General features: G+C 41.9%; 1 protein-coding gene across 1 annotated transcript in view; it reads right to left on the bottom strand.

Moving 5' to 3' along the window:
* DNAH9 (dynein axonemal heavy chain 9) overlaps positions 1-21,812 on the bottom strand; it is a 1,128,006-nt gene that overhangs the window by 641,337 nt on the left and 464,857 nt on the right. Inside the window, exons 40-41 of the mRNA XM_029600235.1 lie at positions 16,980-17,082; positions 9,225-9,464 (exon numbers count right to left, since the gene is read on the bottom strand). Of these exons, the coding sequence (XP_029456095.1) occupies positions 9,225-9,464; positions 16,980-17,082 (343 nt within the window). The remainder of the gene's footprint in view (positions 1-9,224; positions 9,465-16,979; positions 17,083-21,812) is intronic.

Here is a 21,812-nt window from a genome sequence, read left to right as displayed (position 1 = left end):
TAACGGGCTTAACGGCTTGGACTAAATATTTTACAATTCCTTTTCAATGTTTCCGATTGCATTGTTAAATTGAATTTTCATAGATTTCGATTTATTTTCATTTTGATTTAATTATTTTGTGTGACATTGCGTTGGAATTGAGCTGTGTCGTTTACCATACCATTCATTTAGTGAGTATAGTTTATGTTTTTTCTTTTTTCATTTCTAAAATTATGCGGTTTACATCTAGACACGGATTGCTTCTCACATGGACAATTATATGTTGCGTGTTCTAGAGTCGGCAAACCAGACAATCTCTATATCTGCACAGACAATGCAACAACAAAAAATATTGTATACCCACAAGCATTGTGAAATTAACCATATTTGAAATGTGTGTTCTTTTCTTTCTTTTCCATTTAACCAGACTGAGCCACAGCAACGCATGGCCGGGTACAGCTAGTCTGATAATAAGACTTTATTTCATTACTTATTAGTTGCTAGTTGCCTCAGTTCAAAGCAAGTACAGTCAAAAACATTATCTCACCCCTCTTACCTTATCTAGCCCATCTCAACTCCTGCCTCTGTTCTTCTATCCTATCTTATCTGTCCCCCTTCCCCCATACCCTCTTTTACTCCCTTCCAATCTCATGTTACCACCTTCCACTCCAATTTTGCCTTCTCACTTCTTCTCATAGCCTCTCACCATCTCACCCTTATCTCATCTCCCTCCTTACTGTCCTCTAACCCCCTCTTCCAACTCCTCATCCCAACCCCTTACCAACCACACCCTCCAATCCATTATCAATTTCATGGTTCCACAAGTAGCAGTCCATAAGTCTTTCATTCATTTATGATGCAAACTTCCCAGGAAATCTACAAACAAGTTTGGAAAGAATGCTAATAAATGGCTTCCTTGTCAATGTAATTACAGATGTAATTATTATGGAAGCATTCTCTTCAGGGTATACACTCACAGGGAACCCGAGCTCTGTGTAAAAAGATTTAACTTTTAAAATACGGTAGTTTTCAGGTTTTCTAAAAAAAAAAATATATATATATATATATATATATACACACACACACATACACACACACAACTATTTTATTTCTTCTCTTAAATTATTACTTTTTTCTTTTTCTCCCACCTTGTTATATATTTCTTTTGGCAGGGGATGAGAGGTGTCTTAAGTTCTGTTTTTATGCTTTCTTATAGCTTAGACCAGTGGTTTCTCAATCTTTCTTTCATCGTTACTCACGTGATGGACAATGTTCACGTGTGACACATTGCTGATTACAAATCCACGGCAGATGGCGACATTTTCTCTATAACTATCCATTGCAGTTGATTTAACATGCTGATTTTCAATACAATGAACTATTATTGGAGCAGTCATTGTTGAGGTGTTTAATCTAGAAAGTTAGCTGTATCGATTAAAGATTGTCTGACATTATAAAGGTTCTATCATATGTTAAAGATACGTTACATTTTTTGAATAACCTATTAGTAATACAATGGATGAACATCCTGTACTGTTAGCGACTATGGATATACAGTCTTTGTATACACAGATGATACAACAATTGGCGTTGAAGATTACCGAGATGTATTCATAACGTACTCCCACTGATCTTTTGGTAGAATTAGCTCAAATAGTTTTGTTTAATAATTATTTAATCTTCAATGATCATTTTTACCACCAGTCTCATGGTATCCCTATGGGTTCCTCATCAGCTCCATCAGTAGCTAATCTCTATGTAGCTGATTTTGAGAAACGTTAAATTTATACTTCCCAATCGTGGAAATATATCATCAAGTGGTATTGCTATATTGATGATATATTTATGATTTGGGTAGTGTCTGAGGTGGATTTGTTAGCATTTATGAAGTGGATTAACTATTTAGATAAACATCTCCAATTCACGGCCCAATATAATAGAATATCAATTGCATAATTAGATGTACTGATTCATATTCAATGATGAAACATTAGAACAGTTTAACACAAGTCAACAGATAAAAATAATTTATTGCAATACCACAGTCACCGTGCTACTTCTTTCAAAAAAGGACTCCTAGTTAGTCAATTTTTTCAGATTTGCCAAATATGTTCTACATTGGATGAACTTGAGGCACAGGCTAAATTATTAACTGAGAGATTTAAGATCAGAAGGTATCCACATAGAGATATTAAATGAGCGTACAAACATGCTAAGCACTCTAAGAGGAGCAAATTGCTTAAATATAAACCTAGGAAGGAAAGCAATTGTTGGTCTGTATTCTTCAAAGTATGGCTACCTCAGCCATAGCAGCATCGATTAGGAAACACTGACATGTGCTAGCATTTCATGAGACCTTTAAGGAGCCTCCATTAATAGCCACATCATGAGCTTTTAATATACATGAACAGAGTATGCACTCTTATTTTTCCAATATAACCACCAGGCCATTCGGGAGTCATCGAAACATAATAAATGCAGTGTATGCAGTAATGTTATCAAGGGAAAGATGTGGGAAGACACAGTTACAGGAAACTGAGTGAAGAGAAAGTCAATCATTAATTGTGAATCCACTGATGTGGTTTACATTATTGTATGCCCTTATCCAAAAGAAGACGTAGGGCGCACGAGTCGTCCAGTAAAAATTTGTTTAATTGAACATCGCTCTATTTTATTTTTATTTTATTTGGTTTTATATACCGAAATTCATTGGGGTATATCACATCGGTTTACATGTTAATGCGGAGAATAGTAAGACTAAGATGTCTTATTATTATTACATTGTAACAGAAGTAACTCAACAATTAATATAATTACATAAGAACATAACATAAGAACATAAGAAAATGCCATACTGGGTCAGACCAAGGGTCCATCAAGCCCAGCATCCTGTTTCCAACAGTGGCCAATCCAGGCCAAAAGAACCTGGCAAGTACCCAAAAACTAAGTCTATTCCATGTAACCATTGCTAATGGCAGTGGCTATTCTCTAAGTGAACTTAATAGCAGGTAATGGACTTCTCCTCCAAGAACTTATCCAATCCTTTTTTAAACACAGCTATACTAACTGCACGAACCACATTCTCTGGCAACAAATTCCAGAGATTAATTGTGCGTTGAGTAAAAAAGAACTTTCTCCGATTAGTTTTAAATGTGCCCCATGCTAACTTCATGGAGTGCCCCCTAGTCTTTCTACTATCCGAAAGAGTAAATAACCGATTCACATCTACCTGTTCTAGACCTCTCATGATTTTAAACACCTCTATCATATCCCCCCTCAGTCATCTCTTCTCCAAGCTGAAAAGTCCTAACCTCTTTAGTCTTTCCTCATAGGGAAGTTGTTCCATTCCCCTTATCATTTTGGTAGCCCTTCTCTGTACCTTCTCCATCGCAATTATATCTTTTTTGAGATGCGGCGACCAGAATTGTACACAGTATTCAAGGTGCGGTCTCACCATGGAGCGATACAGAGGCATTATGACATTTTCCATTTTATTCATCATTCCTATTCTAATAATTCCCAACATTCTGTTTGCTTTTTTGACTGCCGCAGCACACTGCACCGACGATTTCAATGTGTTATCCACTATGACACCTAGATCTCTTTCTTGGGTTGTAGCACCTAATATGGAACCTAACATTGTGTAATTATAGCATGGGTTATTTTTCCCTATATGCATCACCTTGCACTTATCCACATTAAATTTCATCTGCCATTTGGATGCCCAATTTTCCAGTCTCACAAGGTCTTCCTGCAATTTATCACAATCTGCTTGTGATTTAACTACTCTGAACAATTTTGTGTCATCTGCAAATTTGATTATCTCACTCGTCGTATTTCTTTCCAGATCATTAATAAATATATTGAACAGTAAGGGTCCCAATACAGATCCCTGAGGCACTCCACTGTCCACTCCCTTCCACTGAGAAAATTGCCCATTCAATCCTACTCTCTTTTTCCTGTCTTTTAGCCAGTTTGCAATCCAGGAAAGGACATCGCCACCTATCCCATGACTTTTTACTTTTCCTAGAAGCCTCTCATGAGGAACTTTGTCAAACGCCTTCTGAAAATCCAAGTATACTATATCTACCGGTTCACCTTTATCCACATGTTTATTAACTCCTTCAAAAAAGTGAAGTAGATTTGTGAGGCAAGACTTGCCCTGGGTAAAGCCATGCTGACTTTGTTCCATTAAACCATGTCTTTCTATATGTTCTGTGATTTTGATGTTTAGAACACTTTCCACTATTTTTCCTGGCACTGAAGTCAGGCTAACCGGTCTGTAGTTTCCCGGATCGCCCCTGGAGCCCTTTTTAAATATTGGGGTTACATTTTCTATCCTCCAGTCTTCAGGTACAATGGATGATTTTAATGATAAGTTACAAATTTTTACTAATAGGTCTGAAATTTCATTTTTTAGTTCCTTCAGAACTCTGGGGTGTATACCATCCGGTCCAGGTGATTTACTACTCTTCAGTTTGTCAATCAGGCCTACCACATCTTCTAGGTTCACCGTGATTTGATTCAGTCCATCTGAATCATTACCCATGAAAACCTTCTCCATTACGGGTACCTCCCCAACATCCTCTTCAGTAAACACCGAAGCAAAGAAATCATTTAATCTTTCCACGATGGCCTTATCTTCTCTAAGTGCCCCTTTAACCCCTCGATCATCTAACGGTCCAACTGACTCCCTCACAGGCTTTCTGCTTCGGATATATTTTAAAAAGTTTTTACTGTGAGTTTTTGCCTCTACAGCCAACTTCTTTTCAAATTCTCTCTTAGCCTGTCTTATCAATGTCTTGCATTTAACTTGCCAATGTTTATGCTTTATCCTATTTTCTTCTGTTGGATCCTTCTTCCAATTTTTGAATGAAGATCTTTTGGATAAAATAGCTTCTTTCACCTCCCCTTTTAACCATGCCGGTAATCGTTTTGCCTTCTTTCCACCTTTCTTAATGTGTGGAATACATCTGGACTGTGCTTCTAGAATGGTATTTTTTAACAATGACCACGCCTCTTGGACATTTTTTACTTTTGTAGCTGCTCCTTTCAGTTTTTTTCTAACAATTTTTCTCATTTTATCAAAGTTTCCCTTTTGAAAGTTTAGCACGAGAGCCTTGGATTTGCACACTGTTCCTTTTCCAGTCATTAAATCAAATTTGATCATATTATGATCACTATTGCCAAGCGGCCCCACCACCGTTACCTCTCTCACCAAGTTCTGTGCTCCACTGAGAATTAGATCTAAAATTTTAACAGTGATTAAACATATCAACAATTATGGCTCCAATAGTGGCTCATTGTGTTGAAACCAACACACGTTTAATCAAATGCGATGGACGGTTAGAGAGAAACTGATACCATCCATGTAAAAGATAAAACCGTGTGATTGAATTACCGCAAACAGTATTGGATTTTCACTTTGCAAACTATAATCTCAAAGGGCATAAATGATGAACTGAATTGGTCATCATTGTTGTGATGTAGCTCTCCATGAGCCCACTTTTTAATACACATGGTAGGGTATTGAAACAGTTCCAAGTAGGACGTTCTTCTGCCATTTAAATGCCATCCGCTACATGTTTTCTTGAGACATATCAACAAGAACACTTTTTTTTTTTTTTTTAATTTTCAATCCCCTGAGGAAGGACTAATTCCAAAACTTGGTCATGTTGGGAACACTAAAATAAGTATTTTTTATGAGATGTGTCAATACAAAGTCAGCTAATTATGTGGGATCATAACAATGACAGAGTGTAACGTTAGATTTAGTGATGTACTGGAAATCAGTTCTGAAGTGGCGACCAGTGAATTAGCGAATCAGCGAATTTGACAATGTCTTTTGACAGTCAATTTTAAGTGCAAAAGATTTTTTTTAAAAAAAATGTATAACCATGTTTTTGTGGTACTGTGTTATTTAAATAAGGTGGTTGGTGGTGAGTTAATGATTACAATCTGAAACCCAAGGTAACCTGGTTGGTACCATAGATTGTGCAAGTATAAAATAACCATTGCCCATCATTTCTATATATTAATTTGAGAAGTAATTAAGCAGTTTTTTCCACAACACCACTGATTTTTCTAACTGATAAGTGGGTGATTTTTTTTTCCTTTTTTGTGCATTATGTTGGGACAGCCATACAAATGACCCTCGGAGTAATAGGGTCTAGTGGGCTAGGGGATTGGCTAATTCTATGCAACACTGAAGGAAGATAAGTTGTATAGCTGAACTCTAAATAGATGGCAGTAGAGTACGATGGTCCAGTGGGAGGTCTGCAACAAACTGCATTAATCTAAACGGGAGGTTATTCATTAGTCTCTATTTTGTTAATTCTTAAAGTATGGACTTTTCATTAGTGTGATGCCTGATGAGAATCAGCACAGCAGTGCCTCTGATACAAAATGGTAGGAAGAGCTGAGTTTCAGAAATTTCCATAACTTTTAGACATAAGTATTTCTTTTGGTATGAGATAAATAGGGGAATATACATTTTGCTAGTTTAACTGCCAATTTAATAACAACCTTTAAAACCCGTTTCCAGCAATGCCTCAGAATATGCAGGCCTTTCCATAAACAAGAAGAGATGTTTTATTTTTTATCTAGTTCATTCCAAAGGAAAATTGACTGCATCCCATGAACCAATATTTACAAAGGTCTCTCTCACTCATTCATATCCTGTCCTTGTGACAAGGTGTGCAACACAATTCACAGATTCATAGGAATCTTACAGGTGCTGCCATGTAAATGCTTTTTCTATGGTCCCTGGAAATGAACTCCGAACACCATCTCATTTCACATAGGCCACCTCAGCTAGGATTTGAATTAGGAGGAAGAAGTGAAAGGCTCTGTAATACTGTTCTATTCAATTCTTCAATTTGTAACCTGCTTTTCTTGCAATTACTCAACTATCATTCAAGTACAATAAATACAATAAAAATATGCATTTTGGATGTGTAAATTCAGCACATAATAAAATACAACAACAATTCTTAAGCACACAATATTCCACCAACCTGTCTCCCACTTTCTTGATCATTCCACCCCCTTCACTGAGTGGGGGGGGGCACAAATATACATTAACCCTAACTCTCTCAATAACATCCTATTACGGGTTCAGACCATGCACACTGGTAATCCTGCCCAGGGGCTCTGACCTGGGGGCTAATCTTATATAAACACACACAATACTGGGATTATACCTGGGTGGTTGAACCCAGGACCTTATCCCCTACACAAATGGCCACACAAAATTACTGGGATTATACCTGGGGGCTTGAACCCAAGGGCTTAACCCCTACACAAAAAGGCACACACAACTTTGATTCAGTACATGATGGTTCCAGGTAAGAAAGTAAGTTTATATGAGCAATAGGAGGATAGAACAAATAAAATCAGATCGTATAGAAGTAGTAATGGTAGATAATAACAATTGCTACACATCCAAAATTAATTAACAGATAAACCTGCTACAGGAATAACTTCCACAAAGGATAGCTCAGATTATCCAATCTCTGGACATTTATTTTACAAAAAGCTGCTTCCTAGCCACACATGAAGGGGCAAGCACCTTTGGTGGTGACATAAGGCTAGATCTTCACCCCATTGACTGGCACTAATTCACAGTGTAAGGTCACAGCATCCTGATCCAAGGAGCAGGAGGAGATGGCTGCAAGATGAAAAACCAACCTCTCCAAGATATTGAAAAACACAGCCAGCAATTTATCCTGCTAACAGGCACTGATTTTACTGGGAACAGGTCCCACGGTATTTGGGTCTGGAGAGCAGGGGCCTTTCCAAGATGTTGCTGTTGCCACTGTGACCATTCCCCTGAGTTATCCAAAACTCCCTGTACCACAATCACATAAGGATCAATTTTAAAAGGGTTTAGGTACCTAAAGTTGGAAGTTAGACACCTAAATTGGTCCCTTTAAAAACTTAGTGGTATTGAATGCCTAAATTTAGGCACCTATTTTCATTAGCATTTTTGTCAAAGTAATAGGAGACACCAAGTGAGGAAGAGAGAAGACTACCCCCCCCCCCCCCCCCCCATCTGGGCTTGGGAAGATTTTGGGGGGCTTCTAGTTGATGGGAGAAGGTGATCAAAAGAGGATATTGCCTGGGGATGTGGAATCTGGCTCCCACTGCTGGCTCATATTTTCAAAGCAGTTGAGAAGGAAGGAAGGAAGGAAGGAAGGAAGGAAGATCATAGGGAGTTTTTAAGCCCTCTAGCTTCACTTTTCAAAGTGGCTGGGAAGGAGAGAGAAGGAATTTCAGGGGTTTGTTGGGTCCCCAGCTTAACTTCCAAAATGTCACAGGAGAAGGGAAGATATCACAGCTAATATGAGTGGATGAAAGAGTCATTTTAGGTGCTCATTATCAGCCAAGGCTGAGTGGCTTAAATTGAGATGGCCAAAGTTGGTCCTCTAGATTTAGGGGAGTTTTCAGCCTAAAATCTAGGCATATAAGGTGTGACTAAAAAATTTTCCTAAATCTAGGTGGGCCAAACTTTGGTCATCTAGATTAGGTGAAAACTAGCCCATTAGAGTCTTCTCATAGCTGACTTGTTTTGCTTATAAATAGTTTGCACTTAGAAAGCTCTCACCCCCTCCCCTTGACTGGAAAAGTAACCCATCCAAGTCCCCCCTAAGCCCTGCAGTGTAATGCCCGATATCCTTCTGGTAATATGGGTTTTCAAGCATTACCTGGATTCTCTGCAGGCTGTGATAGTTAATACTAGGCCAGTATAAATTATCCAGAGATGTAGTATATGAGCTTCCCAGACCACAGGTCCCTGGCTTTATGTGGACTAGTTGCCAAGTCATATAATAAATGAGGTTTCAAAAGTATGTGTCCATCATCAACTCTGGATAATTCTTACATTGGTCCAACAGAAGATATTACAGTTTGCAAATAACACAACTGCCAGAGCTCTGAACACCTGTAAAATGGGAAGCTAAAATTCAACCATTCCAAATCCATGCAAGATGGAATGAGAAAAACTCAGGACCAATATTAGCTGTGGACGTGTGCATGGCTTCAGCAGTTATATGAATATAGAGAAAGTTACATGCAAGGAAGAGACTGGTTGGGGAAGGTGGGGTACAGGTTGATTTAGTGAATACAACCCCCCCCCCCCCCAAAAAAAAAAATACCTGTGAATTCTTCTGGAGATTTTCTGGAAGGAAGAAGGCCCAAAACTTGACGAGATTTGGGCCCTTAGATTTGAGGAGGTGGCGGCTCACCTGGAAGATATTGGAGAAGTCCCGCAGGTTAAATATGTAGTGGAATTTAATGGCAGTAGGGAGGAAGGTGGCTGCAACTTTCTGATGCAGGCCCAGTGCCAGATTGATGAGCTGGTGGGTTGATTTCTGCAGTGGTAGGGAGAAGTTTCCAACCTTGAGGTGTTGTGTCAGGATGGTGCTATAGATCGTCGATAAGGCATCCATGCCAGGGAAAGAGAGGGCAAACACGCTGAAATGACGCTAAAAAAGAAAACAGAGAACTGTCACAGCAGAACTGATGCACTCAGCACACTGGCTGTTAATGACACTTCCTTATCACTGGCAGTGACTAGCTCTGATAATGGAGAAATTACTTACCTGATAATTTTGTTTTCCTTAGTGTAGAGAGATGGACTCAGGACCAGTGGGTTTATGCTCCCCTGCCAGCCAATGGAAACGGAGCAAGCCAACGTACAGTATATATAGCCCTGTAGTGACCCCAGCCTGCCAGTATTCTCTTCAAAAGCAACTGTGGACAGACCTAGCAAAAAACTTGATTAAAAACATGATTAAAAAACAGGTAACCAGAACTGTATTCAACCAACCATAAACACTGAACTCATATAAGATTCTAGGTACTCCAAGTTAGGGAGTGGTTGAGCACTTACCAGTAATCCCTTGGGACTCAGAGCCCCACAGGAGGACTATTGACACACATGTGGCAGCCGAGGGCGAGAAGCTGAGTTCATCTGTGTACACTAAGGAAAACAAAATTATCAGGCAAGTAATTTCTCCATTTCCTAGCGTGTAGACAGATGGACTCAGGACCAGTGGGATGTACCAAAGCTACTCCCCAACAGGGTTGGAGGCAGCCTGCAGTCCAGTCAAATCCGCACATGCAAAGGCTGCATCCTCCCAGGCCTGCACATGAAGACGATAAAAACTGGAAAAAGTGTGTAAGGAGGACCATGTTGCAGCTCAGTAGATATCGATTGGAGACAACAATCTAACCTCCACCCATGACACTGCCTGAGTCTAGTGGAATAAGCCCTAACCTGAGTAGGCAACGGCTTTTCAGCATCCACATTTGCAGCTGTGACTACCTCCTTAATCCAGCAAGCTATGGTACCCGCGAAGCTGGAGTTCCCTGTTTACTCCCGCCATGGAGAATAAACAGGTGATTCAGCTTTCAAAAAGGCTCAGAAACCTCCAGATACCGCATGACAAGTCGCTTGACATCCAAGGAGCACAAGGTTGATACTCCTCCGTATCCCTGACCTTATCCAGGGATGGCAAGGAGATGGACTGATTCAAATGAAAGTCTGAGGCTACCTTGGGCAAGAAGGATGGAACAGTACACAGCTGTAATGCCTCCGGAGTCACCCGAAGGAATGGCTCCTGGCAAGACAAGGCCTGCAGCTCAGAAATTCAATGCGCTAAACATATAGTCACTAGGAACAGTCTTCAAAATCAATCACTGTAAGGAAAGGCGACGCAGTTGTCGGAATGTAGGGCCCACCAAAAAATCCAGCACCAAGTTAAGACTCCACAATGGAACCGGTAACCTCAAGGGAGGCCTAAGATGCTTCACTCCCTTCAGAAAATGGACCACATCAGAGTGAGACAAGAAATACCATTCACCAAACAGGCAAGAGCCGCAACCTGCACCTCCAAGGAATTAAGGGCCAATCCTTTATTCAGCTCATCCTGCAAAAATCCAGAATGAGAACGATCTTAACTGAATGAGAAAGAACACCTCGCTCCTCACACCAGGCCTCAAAAACATTCCAAACCCGCACATAATCCAAGGAAGTGGAGAACCTGTGAGCACGGAAAAAGTTGGCAATCACCGAAGAGGAATAACCATGCTTTAACAGATGAGACCTCTCCGTAAGACAGAACAGAGTCAGATCTTCATGAAGAACCGGTCCCTGCTGTAAAAGATCCATGCGCAGCAGAAAGCGAAGGAGGCCCTCCACAGGAGTCTTTGCACATCTGCATACCATAGACGCCTGGGCCAGTCCAGCGCCATTCCAGATCAATCAATTCCTGAATGGCATCCATCACAGGGAAAAAACAAGAGGTTTTACATAGTGAAACCAAAATGGAATTCTTCCTTGGCTCCAACATAGCATCCGAACTAGGGTTACCCAAATGTTTCAAGCTCTGGGAAATCAGGGCTGGCAGTTCACCTCTATGAAAGAACCACGACATGGTTCAATAGGGTTCCAGGCCTAGAGGAATTTCCCCATCTTCCAGGGAATCAGCATCAACCTCATCATCAGTGCCATCCGGATTTCTGTCGGGAACACCCGCAGGGAGCTGAGGTGAACTCCAGTGCTTAAACATAGGACTGGAACTGGGAAGAGCCATCCGCTGAGGGTCTAACTGGACAGAAATGGGGGAAGCGGAGGACTGTGCCTGAAGAAAAGCTTATAAGCCTTGAAAAAATTCCACCCAAGATAAAGCAGCCAGGTCCAGACCAAGCCCAGAAAGAACTGGAGCGGGTCCCACAGAACTGCCCTTGCCAGCGGAGGAGCCAGTCAAGGGAGTACCAAGATCTGGCACCCCCCCCCCCCTCCAGTCAAGGCCGTGACCTGGCTCCTCCCATCATCAGAATGGGAGGAGCCAGGCTTAGCAATCTCCGAGGAAGATAACTCTCACTGTGCATCTGAGCAGCATTGACACAGGTTAGAAGCCAGGTCAGGCTGAGAAGTCCTAAAATGACAGGCAACACAAAAGGAAGACGCTTAGGCTTCTTTCTTACCGGCGCCATCACAGCAGTAAACGTGCATCTGAACAGCTCATGCCCAAACGTGGAATGCTCAGAAAATATAAGCGCCTAAAAGAAAGTACGGCAAAGTGCATGCACAATTTCTGTGCCAAGCTAAGCATGTGAACAGTGAAAAATTTGTGCGCATAAAAAGCGAGCTCAAAAAAACAAGTGTACAATGCATGCACAGAGCCAACCCACTGCGCACACAGAAGGCCTTTAGAGGGCAGCAGAACACGCACAGAAGCGTGTGAAAAATGCCACCGCGGCCTACCACGCAGCACGCAAGAAAAAATCCTAAGTGCAGGGCCTAGCTCATCGGGGGCTGCTCAACCCGCCAGGCTGCCCAGTTCCCCAACAGGAGCGGGAACGCATGTCGGTATGGCGCACCGAGCATGGAGACCGGAGGAAGTCCTGAAACCCATCTGACGCAAGGTAAAACTTCTCTTTTTATTTTTTTTAATACCTTACCTGAGCTCAATGCTTACCGACCGAGTACAGAGATGGTCTCCGGCTGCAGGGGTTGAGGGCATCTGCCATCACCGCCATGCTTGGTCTCCTGCACCCGCTGCCTTTCAGATGAACTAGCAGCTAAGTCCATGCCAGGAAACCTAGCTACCGGACCAAAGCACACCTCTGAGGGACCATGGAAATCACCTCAGGAATTCTCAACTGGGGGAGGGGCCTTTAGGTATCACTGCAGAAGAGCGGGGCTTTCTTTTCCTGAATTTAGAATTTCAAATTTCTCCTTCCAAAATGCTCGAAACAATCCCTGTAGGGAGATGCACGTTCATCATTTGTTGGAGACGGAGAATACTGACAGGCTGGAGTCACTGCATGGCTATATATACTGTGACGTCAGCTTGCAATGTTTCCATTTGCTGGCAGGGGAGCATAAACCCACTGGTCCTGAGTCCATCTGTCTACATGCTAGAAAATATCTTTTATATACACTCATGCCCATAAACTGAAAGAAAGCTGTGCATGCAATGTGGAGTCTACATATTACAAACTGTAGTACTATACCCTATGTAGGTTCAGAATATGCTGCTTTGAAATCTTTAAGCAGGTCCCTTGAAGACTTCTCAGAACCCTTAGGTATTAGTAGTTTATGCTTTTTTTGGCAGAGCACCCACTAGGTCATTATTAACTAAAGCCCTGGAAGCAATTATGTTTGGAGCAGTGTCACAAATTACTTCCCATAAAATAATGGGATTGATGGTAGGGAAAAAAAGAAAAGAGAGGATGTTGCTTCATCAGCAATCTAACTCCAGGCCATCATGATATCTATTTGAACCTGTTAGGGGAAGTTATACAATTTTTCAGAGTTCAGTGTAAGATCTATACAGTTGACATGAATTGTATATGTCAAAAAGTTCAGATCCTTCTGTTACTTTGCCTCTGGTAATCAATTGTATCAGAAAAGTTGGGAAATGGATGTTACAAAAAAAAAAAATAATAGGTGTTGAACCTGAAAATGACAGACAGAATCTGGTTAAATAGAACTTGTATTCCAACAGATCTAGATGGCCTTACTTTAAATGACCAGGTTTATCCTTTTTACCAAAAGTTTGTGACCTTGGTTTTATTACTGATGCAATCTTTACCATGCGATTGCAGATAAGCATGGGTCTTAAAATCTGCTTTTTATATATTAAGACTTTTGTGGAGACAAAGATATGTGCTAGGTAAAGAGATTTCTGCACAGTGGTGCAAGTCCTGGTACTGATATTATTAGATTACTGTAATGGGCTCTATGCTGGTTTACCCAAGGAACAGTTGCAGGCATTGCAATTGATTTAAAATGCCACAGTAAGGGGAGCACATTACTCCATATTTGAAAGATCTCCATTTGGCTCCCAGTCATGTAGAGAATACAGTTTAAAGTACTAATGTTAATATTTAAAATATTACAAGAGGGTCCTTCATAGTTCAAGGATATTTTACAGTACTCTCTCATCCTACTCGACTGTTGCAATCTGACACAAAGGTTTTTAATGAATCCATCTTTTAAGGCATGTCAGCTGCGGACCATTCGAAAAGCAAGTGTTCTCCATGGTACATCCCAAAACATTCCTTGGAACAGAGGCTACAAGGTCAAAATACACAACAAAGAATCTCCCTCCTATCCTTCCTCACTAGGGGTTCCTCAGGGATCTTCACTCTCACCCACGCTTTTTAACATCTACCTTCTCCCTCTCTGCCAACTGCTAACCAAACTGAACCTGAAACACTTCTTATACGCCGACGATGTTCAGATCGTTATCCCCATTAAAGAATCCATTGCAAAAACCCTAGAATTTTGGGAAAACTGCCTGCTAGAAATAAACTGCCTCCTCACCAGTCTAAACTTAATACTAAATTCTTCAAAAAGCGAACTCCTTCTCATAGCCCCGGAAAACACTAACATCACCACAAATCCTCCAGCCCACCTGCAAATTTCTCATTTAAGGGATTTAGGAGCTATCATTGATAATCGTCTAAACCTAAAATCTTTCATCAACCAAACAACTAAGGATTGCGTCCACAAATTACATGTTCTAAAAAGAATAAAACCACTTTTCCACTTTCATGACTACAGAACAGTTCTGCAAGCAATAACCTTCTCTAAAGTAGATTATTGTAACTCTATCTTATTAGGTCTCCCCGCATCTCACACCAAACCTCTGCAGATGGTGCAGAACACAGCAGCTAGAATTCTGACCAACTCAAGGAGAAGAGACCACATTTCTCCAATCCTCAAAGACTTACATTGGTTGCCAATTCACTACAGAATCATTTACAAATCCATTACTACCATTTACAAAGCCATCCATCACCTCGCTCCGCTGAACCTACAAATCCCATTCAGAAAACACACCTCCTCCAGACCCATCAGAGAGTCATACAAAGAATCACTTCATGTACCACACTCCAAAACCTATCAACATAAATCCCTCAGAGACCGAGCCTTCTCCACAGCCGGATCACCTTTATGGAACTCCGTCCCATCGGACCTGCGACAAGAACCATGCCTACTAACTTTCAGGAAAAGGCTCAAAACATGGTTATTTAAGAAAGCCTTACCAGACCACAGCTGAACCTTACTTACCGCCAATCCACCCTCTGACTGTACCATTATACTATAATCAATTTTCTATTACATTGTAAATTTTATAACATTGTAAATAATTGCTCTGTTAATCTCCTATCTCCTTTCTTATTCCTGCTCCCAGTTGTGTACTTCCCTGTTTTATTGTAACTGCAAGATTTTAAGCTCCACACCTGTTAACGTTCTTATATTGTATTATTTTTTCACCCCCTGTTAAATGTAAACCGGCATGATGCGATGCCTATCATGAATGCCGGTATAAAAAAAACACCAAATAAATAAATAAATCAGTAAACTATTATTTGAACACCTAGTTCTGTATCTGGTGCATTTGTCCCTGCAGCATGACAGAGTATAGACTACAGAGGGAATTACAAACAAGATTCTTAGAAAAGCATATCACTGCCTGGGACATAAGCATCAGCTCCCCCCCCCCCCCCCAACAGAAAGAATCCACACCTTGGGGATAAAGGAGGGGAGCAAAGAAAGTCAGTGTAGACAGCTCCAGAACTATAAATTACGTGTGTGTGCCCTTGAAGAAAGATGCCACTTCAAAGACAAGGGTTACATATTGAACACATCTTTCAGTGGACTCACCAGCACCTCTCTGAGCTCCCTTAGTATTCTGGGATGTATTTCGCCATGCCCCTTGGCCTTATCCACTTTCTCCTCAAATTCTCTCAGTCTGCATTAACATTTTCTATCTAATTTGTCAGTACTTATGATCTTCCCTATTTTTTTCATTTGGTTCTGCTTTCCACTTTATAAATGTTGTCATTTTGTCTTTAATATCTTCTTTCATAGTACATTCAGCCACACTGACAGCAGTTTGTCTTTCTTTTGATCTTTTTAACTTATGGAACATTTTATCTTGGCTTCTAAGATGGTAATTTTTGAGTAATTTTCATAGCAAGTTCCTTTTCTTCTCAGAAGATGCATGGAATTAAATGTAATTTCTAATTCAAAGTTATTACACTTGCAGGATGACTTTTGCAAGCTGTTTTATATTCATCTTCCTCACTGTGCAGTAGCAGTGTCCAAAGAAAAAGCCCTTGCCAAAGTCTCAAATGACCTGTTTAAGGCTAAGACCAAAGGCCTTTACTGAGGCCTTATCCTCCTCGACCTATCTGCTGCTTTTGACATTGATGATCACCATCTAACTCTATACACTGTCCTCACTTGGATTTTGGGACTTTGTACTGTCTTGATTCTCTTTTTACATCTCCCATTGCACTTTTAGCGTTTCCTCTGGCGGATCCTCCTCTGCTGCCATCCCACTATCAATTGGTGTATCTCTGGATTCCATCCAAGGCCCTCTTCTCTCTTTATGTTAATTCCCTTGATGCTCTCATTTCTCTCATGGCTTTCAATACTATATGCTAATGATGCCCAGATTTACCTCTCTATACCAGAAATTTTGCTCTCTTTTGCCCTGTATGTTTGTCTTGATTAGATTGTAAGCTTTACCGAGATGGGACTGTCTCATATATATTTTTTCTTTTGTACAGCAGTAGCAATATAAGAAACAAGAGGATACTGACATCTAAAAGTATTCCAGAACTGTAAACAAGTGTCAGTCACTACAGTATATTTTACCAGGGCTCAGATTTCAAAATTGTTCTCGTCAAACCATTCCCTCTGCCATTACACCTACCCTGAAGGCATCCCACAAAAATTGTTTTGGTAGATTTCTTTATAATTATTTTGGCATGTATTTTGGAAAATTAATCAAAATATAAGGTAAAGAACTCCAAAGACTGACTGCAAATGATATAAAATATACACAGGTATGCAGTGCTGTAAATATGTCAGTTTTGCTAGAACAAGAATATAATGTAGTAAATCTGCTATTAAAAGCAATGCCCTCTTTCCTCCCCCTTCAATACCAATCTCTCCATTGAGCAAGACATACCTGCAGGCGAGGGTTGATGGTGAAACTTCCAGCCGTGGGATTCATGCATGACACGTACTGAGCATTCATGATCTCCTTCAGGGACAGCTTGTTTCGGTCGTACCTTTAGTGAGAAGGGAAGCAGAGCAAGGAGGCACAATTGGACAGGCTCAGCAGCAGAGACTCAGATTTGGCAATAATTATTTGGAATTAGACCCACGGCTAGAGCTCTGCACTGCACAATGAGAACTGTGAGTTCTATTCCCAGTCCTGTGCTCTCACAGCTAAACAATCAATATAAAATGTTAAATTTGGCAAATAATTTTGTTAATATTCAGAAAAATGTGCATATTTGCAAAACTAGTTACCACAGACTTTACTGGGAGTATTTCTGCATGACACATTGCCAATTTACTTTTATGAAAGGCGATCATCCAACCTAAAACTAAACTAAACAGAAAAGGATGAATTTTGCTGTTTTTCATCATTGTCAAAAAATGTTCCCATTTAATTTTTCAGGTCAAATGTGTCATGCGAGCACTTACTTCATGCCAGAAAAGTTGCAGAAATATGTGATCTTCCTGCAAAGCTACTATAGGGAAGTTCTGGAGGCCAGATTTGAGCTCTTGAGTGGAGAGTTGAAATCCAGAGCTTCTAGGGTAGCATTCTCTGAAATTGCTTCCTGTTCCATATGCAGGACCATAGAGGTGGGCAGAGCTCTGGAGTCTCAATGTGTGGATGAGATGATAGTTCAGGGAAGAAGGCTAAGGCTTTGGCTTTGATGGGAAATGGGCAGCATTTTTTGAGGGGAGGGGCAGGGGAGTCTATTGTGAGGGGGGTGGTCTCCACCTTAACTAGGGTGGAACCAGGCTGATGACACTAACCTTCAAAGGGTAGACAGAGAAGCTTTTGGATGAGAACATGGATGAGAGCAGACGGTTGCTTGGCAGCACACAGTTCAGTGGGAGGTATATTCAAAGGATGCTAAAATAACAGAAGAGTTCCAATAAAAGCAATAGAAGCCCATGTGCCTACAAGTAAAGAACTACCTGAGTTAAAAGATTCTAAAATATCTCAAGTGATGAGCAGATTGTTAATACCAATAAAAAACATACTTTGAAATGCTAATGCCGGAAGTCTAAACGGTAAGATGGGAGAGTTAGAATGTATAGCAATGAATGAAGAGGTTGATATAAATGGCATCTCGGAGACCTGGTAGAAAGAGGATAACTAATGGGACAGTGCTATACCAGGATAAAAATGATATCACAATGATAGGATGGATTAACTTGGTGAGGAGGGGGGGGGGGCGGGGAGATGGTGCTTTATGTTAGGGATGGCATAGAATCCAAAGGAAAATTGGTTCTTACCTGCAAGTTTTTGTTCCTGTAGTACCACAGATCAGTCCAGACTCCTGGGTTTTGCCTCCCCTCCAGCAGATGGAGACAGAGAAAGTTTCACAGACACCACCTTTTAACCCAGTGTGCCACCTGCAGCAACTCAGTATTACCAAGTACCCAAGCATAAAAGTCAAAAACGTCAAAAAATTTTCAAGAACAAAAAACAGATTGAGCCTACTCTCTAAAACTTCTCTCTACCACCGGGTGGGATTCTGGACTGATCTGTGGTACTACAGGAATGAAAATTAGCAGATAAGAACCAATTTTCCTTTCCATGTACGTACCCACATCAGTCCAGACTCCTGGAATGTACCAATACTTCCCTAACCAGGTTGGGCCTATGAGAGTCCCGCTTAAAGAACACTTTCACCAAGGTTGTCAACATCCGGAGCCCGGACTTCCAATCGGTAGTGCCTGGCAAAAGTATTTAAAGACTTCCAAGTAGCCGTCCTGTAAATCTCTTGCAGCGATACAAGTTGGCATTAGGCCAAGGAGGCCACCTGGGAATGAGTAGAATGAGCTCTTAAACCCTCCAGGATAGGACAACCATGACAGATATATGCGGACCCAATAGCCTCCTTCAACCACCATGCAATCATGGTCTTCAACACTTTATGACCCTTTTTCGCACCACTCCATGGCACAAAAAGGTGATCTGACAATCTGAAACTGTTAGTGACCTCCAGATTCTGCAAACAAGGCCCTTCTGATATCCGTCTTAATTCTTTTGCATGAGGCACAACCACCTCCAAATTTGTAAAGGCCAGAAGCTCCACTGACTGACTTAAGTGGAACTCTGAACCTACCTTCGGCAGAAAAGAAGGAACCATCCTCAGAGAGACTCCAGAATCCGAAATCCGTAAAAAGGGTTCTCTACATGACAGGGCTTGAAGCTCAGACACCCTTTCTGGCTGAACAAATCGCCACCAAAGAAAACCACCTTCAAAGTCAGATCTTTTATGGTGGCCCTCTTTAGAGGCTCAAATGGCACCTCACACATGCCCTTGAGGACCAAATTAAGGCTCCAAGAGGGGCACACCTGACGAACAGTGGGCGCAGATGCTTCTCCCCTCGGAGGAAACGTACCACATCCAACTGCGCAGCTAGGGCTGTTGCATGAACCTTGCCTTGCAAACAGCCCAGCGTTGACACCTGCACTCTCAGGGAACCAAAGGACAAACCTTTCGACAGGCCTCTCTGCAAACAGGCTAGAATCTGCACCATTGCTCTGTACACCAAGCCTTAAAAACTCTCCAAACCTTGACATATGCCAAGGAAGTAGAAGACTTATGAGCATGCAACAGAGTAGAAATAACATCCTCAAGATATTCTTTCCTTCTTAATTGCTTCCTTTCAAAAGCCAAGTCGATAGACAAAAGCGATCTGTTTGATCTGAAAATATAGAGCCCTATTGTAGAAGCTTTGGCAGATAGCCCAGTCTCAGGGGCCGTCCACTGCTAGATTGACTAAATTTGCAAAACAAGGCCTTCATGGTCAATCCAGAGCCATGAGAATCACCTTTCCTGGATGGACCTCTATTCTCCTCACAACCTTCCCTACCAGGAGCCATAGTATATCAGAATGTCGTGCGGCCAAGGAAGAACCAGGGCATTGACTCCTTCCTCTCCATGCTCTCTTCTCTAGCTGAAGAAGCACGGCATCTTGGCATTCTTCTGAGTTGCCATAATATCCATGAGGAATGCCCCCATCTGCAAGAAATTAGGGTCATTGCCTTCTCAGAGAGCTCCCACTCTCCTGGGTCCAAACGTTGTCAGATGAGAAAAACCGTTTGCATATTGTCATGCAAGGCCGCTATCGAGGCCAGATGCTGCTCTACCCAGGACATCAGCATCTCTGTTTCCACAACAACCGCTCGGCTCTTGGTAGATCCCTGGAAGTTGATGTAGGCCACCGCCGTCAAATTGTAAGACAGGACTCTAACTGCATGGTAGCATAAAAGAGGAAGAAACTCTTGCAGGGCCAACCATACCACTCTCGTATCTAGGAAAATGATGGACCAGGCCACTTCCTCCGCCAACAATTGTCCTTGCACTGACTGGGACTGATACACAGCTCCCCAACCAGAGAGACTGGCTTCAGTAGTCACTACCATCCACTGTGGCACCTTGAGGTCCACCCCTCGGCACAAATGGTTCTGGCCAAGCCACCACGAAAGACTGGATCTGGCAGACTCTGTAAGTGTAGTGGAAGATTAAACTCCTTCAAAATCATATCCCACTGGGATAGAAATGCTTTCTGTAGAGGTCTCATATGGGCAAACACCAATGGGACCAACTCCAAGGTCGAGGCCATGGAACAGAGGACCTGCAAATAATTCCAGACTGTGAGCACAGAGGCCTCCAACAGGTTCCGAACTTGAGTCCGCAGCTTGACAACCTGCTCCTCCATGATAAAAACCTTCCCCTCTCAGGTACCGAAGTTGCGAGCCCAAGAACTCCAGAACCTGTGAAGGAGAAAGGTGATTCTTGGATAGATTCACTATCCATCCCAACGAACTCAGGCATTGCACCACTATGTTCACCGCTCTTCTGCAAAGATCTTTTGACTTCACCCAGATGAGCCAATCATCCAGATATGGGTGGACTAGCTTGCCCTCCTTTCTGAGGACTGCCACCACCACCATCACCTTGGCGAAGGTTCTCAGGGCTGTCGCTAGGCCGATCAAAAGAGCGCAAAATTGAAAATGCCTCCTCAGGATCATAAACCAGAGGTACTTCTAATGGTCTGGGTGAATCCCTATGTGCAGATACGCCTCCGTCAGATCCAAGGGAGCCAAGAACCCACGTCTCACTGCTGCTATGACAGTCTCAATCCAAAAATGGGAAACCTTGAGAGCTACATTTACCTTCTTTAAATCCAGACCTGGACAAAAGGTTCCTTCCTTTTTTGACATCACAAAATAAATGGAATAACGCCCCATCCCCTTTTCATCCTGGGGGAGCAAAAATAATGGTCCCAGCATTTGTACCCGCTGTATGGTCTACTGAATGATTAACTTCTTCTACACCAAGGCACAGGAAGACACCATAAACAGGTTTCTGAGTGGCCGAGCAAATTTTAAAGCGTAGCCTTGTCCTATCATGTTTAGAACCCACTGGTCTGATGTCATCTTGACCCACTCCTCATAAAAATGAGTCAGACGACCCTGATGACTGGAACCAAGGAGTGGGCCAGTCTCGCCTCATTGCGCCAGCTTGGCTCCACCACTACCCTGGCAGGAGCCATCTCGGCCCGCTGTGCACCCCCAAAATAGCTGGCTCCAGGACTGCGACCTCCTCTGCCTTTGGCCAGTAGCCAGAGCTCTGTTCTGATGGAAATGCTTTGGCTCCGAAACTAAGAATGCACAGGGAGAAATCTTTTGGACTCTTGGTTTGTCCTCCGGTAGCTTGTGCACTTTATCATCTCCCAGATGTTTGATCAGCTGCTCCAAGTC

This window comes from Rhinatrema bivittatum, chromosome 4 (assembly GCF_901001135.1).
Source record: "Rhinatrema bivittatum chromosome 4, aRhiBiv1.1, whole genome shotgun sequence".
NCBI lineage: Eukaryota > Metazoa > Chordata > Amphibia > Gymnophiona > Rhinatrematidae > Rhinatrema > Rhinatrema bivittatum.
Note: the sequence above shows the minus strand (reverse complement) of the source record. Positions and strands in the feature narration are given on the sequence as shown.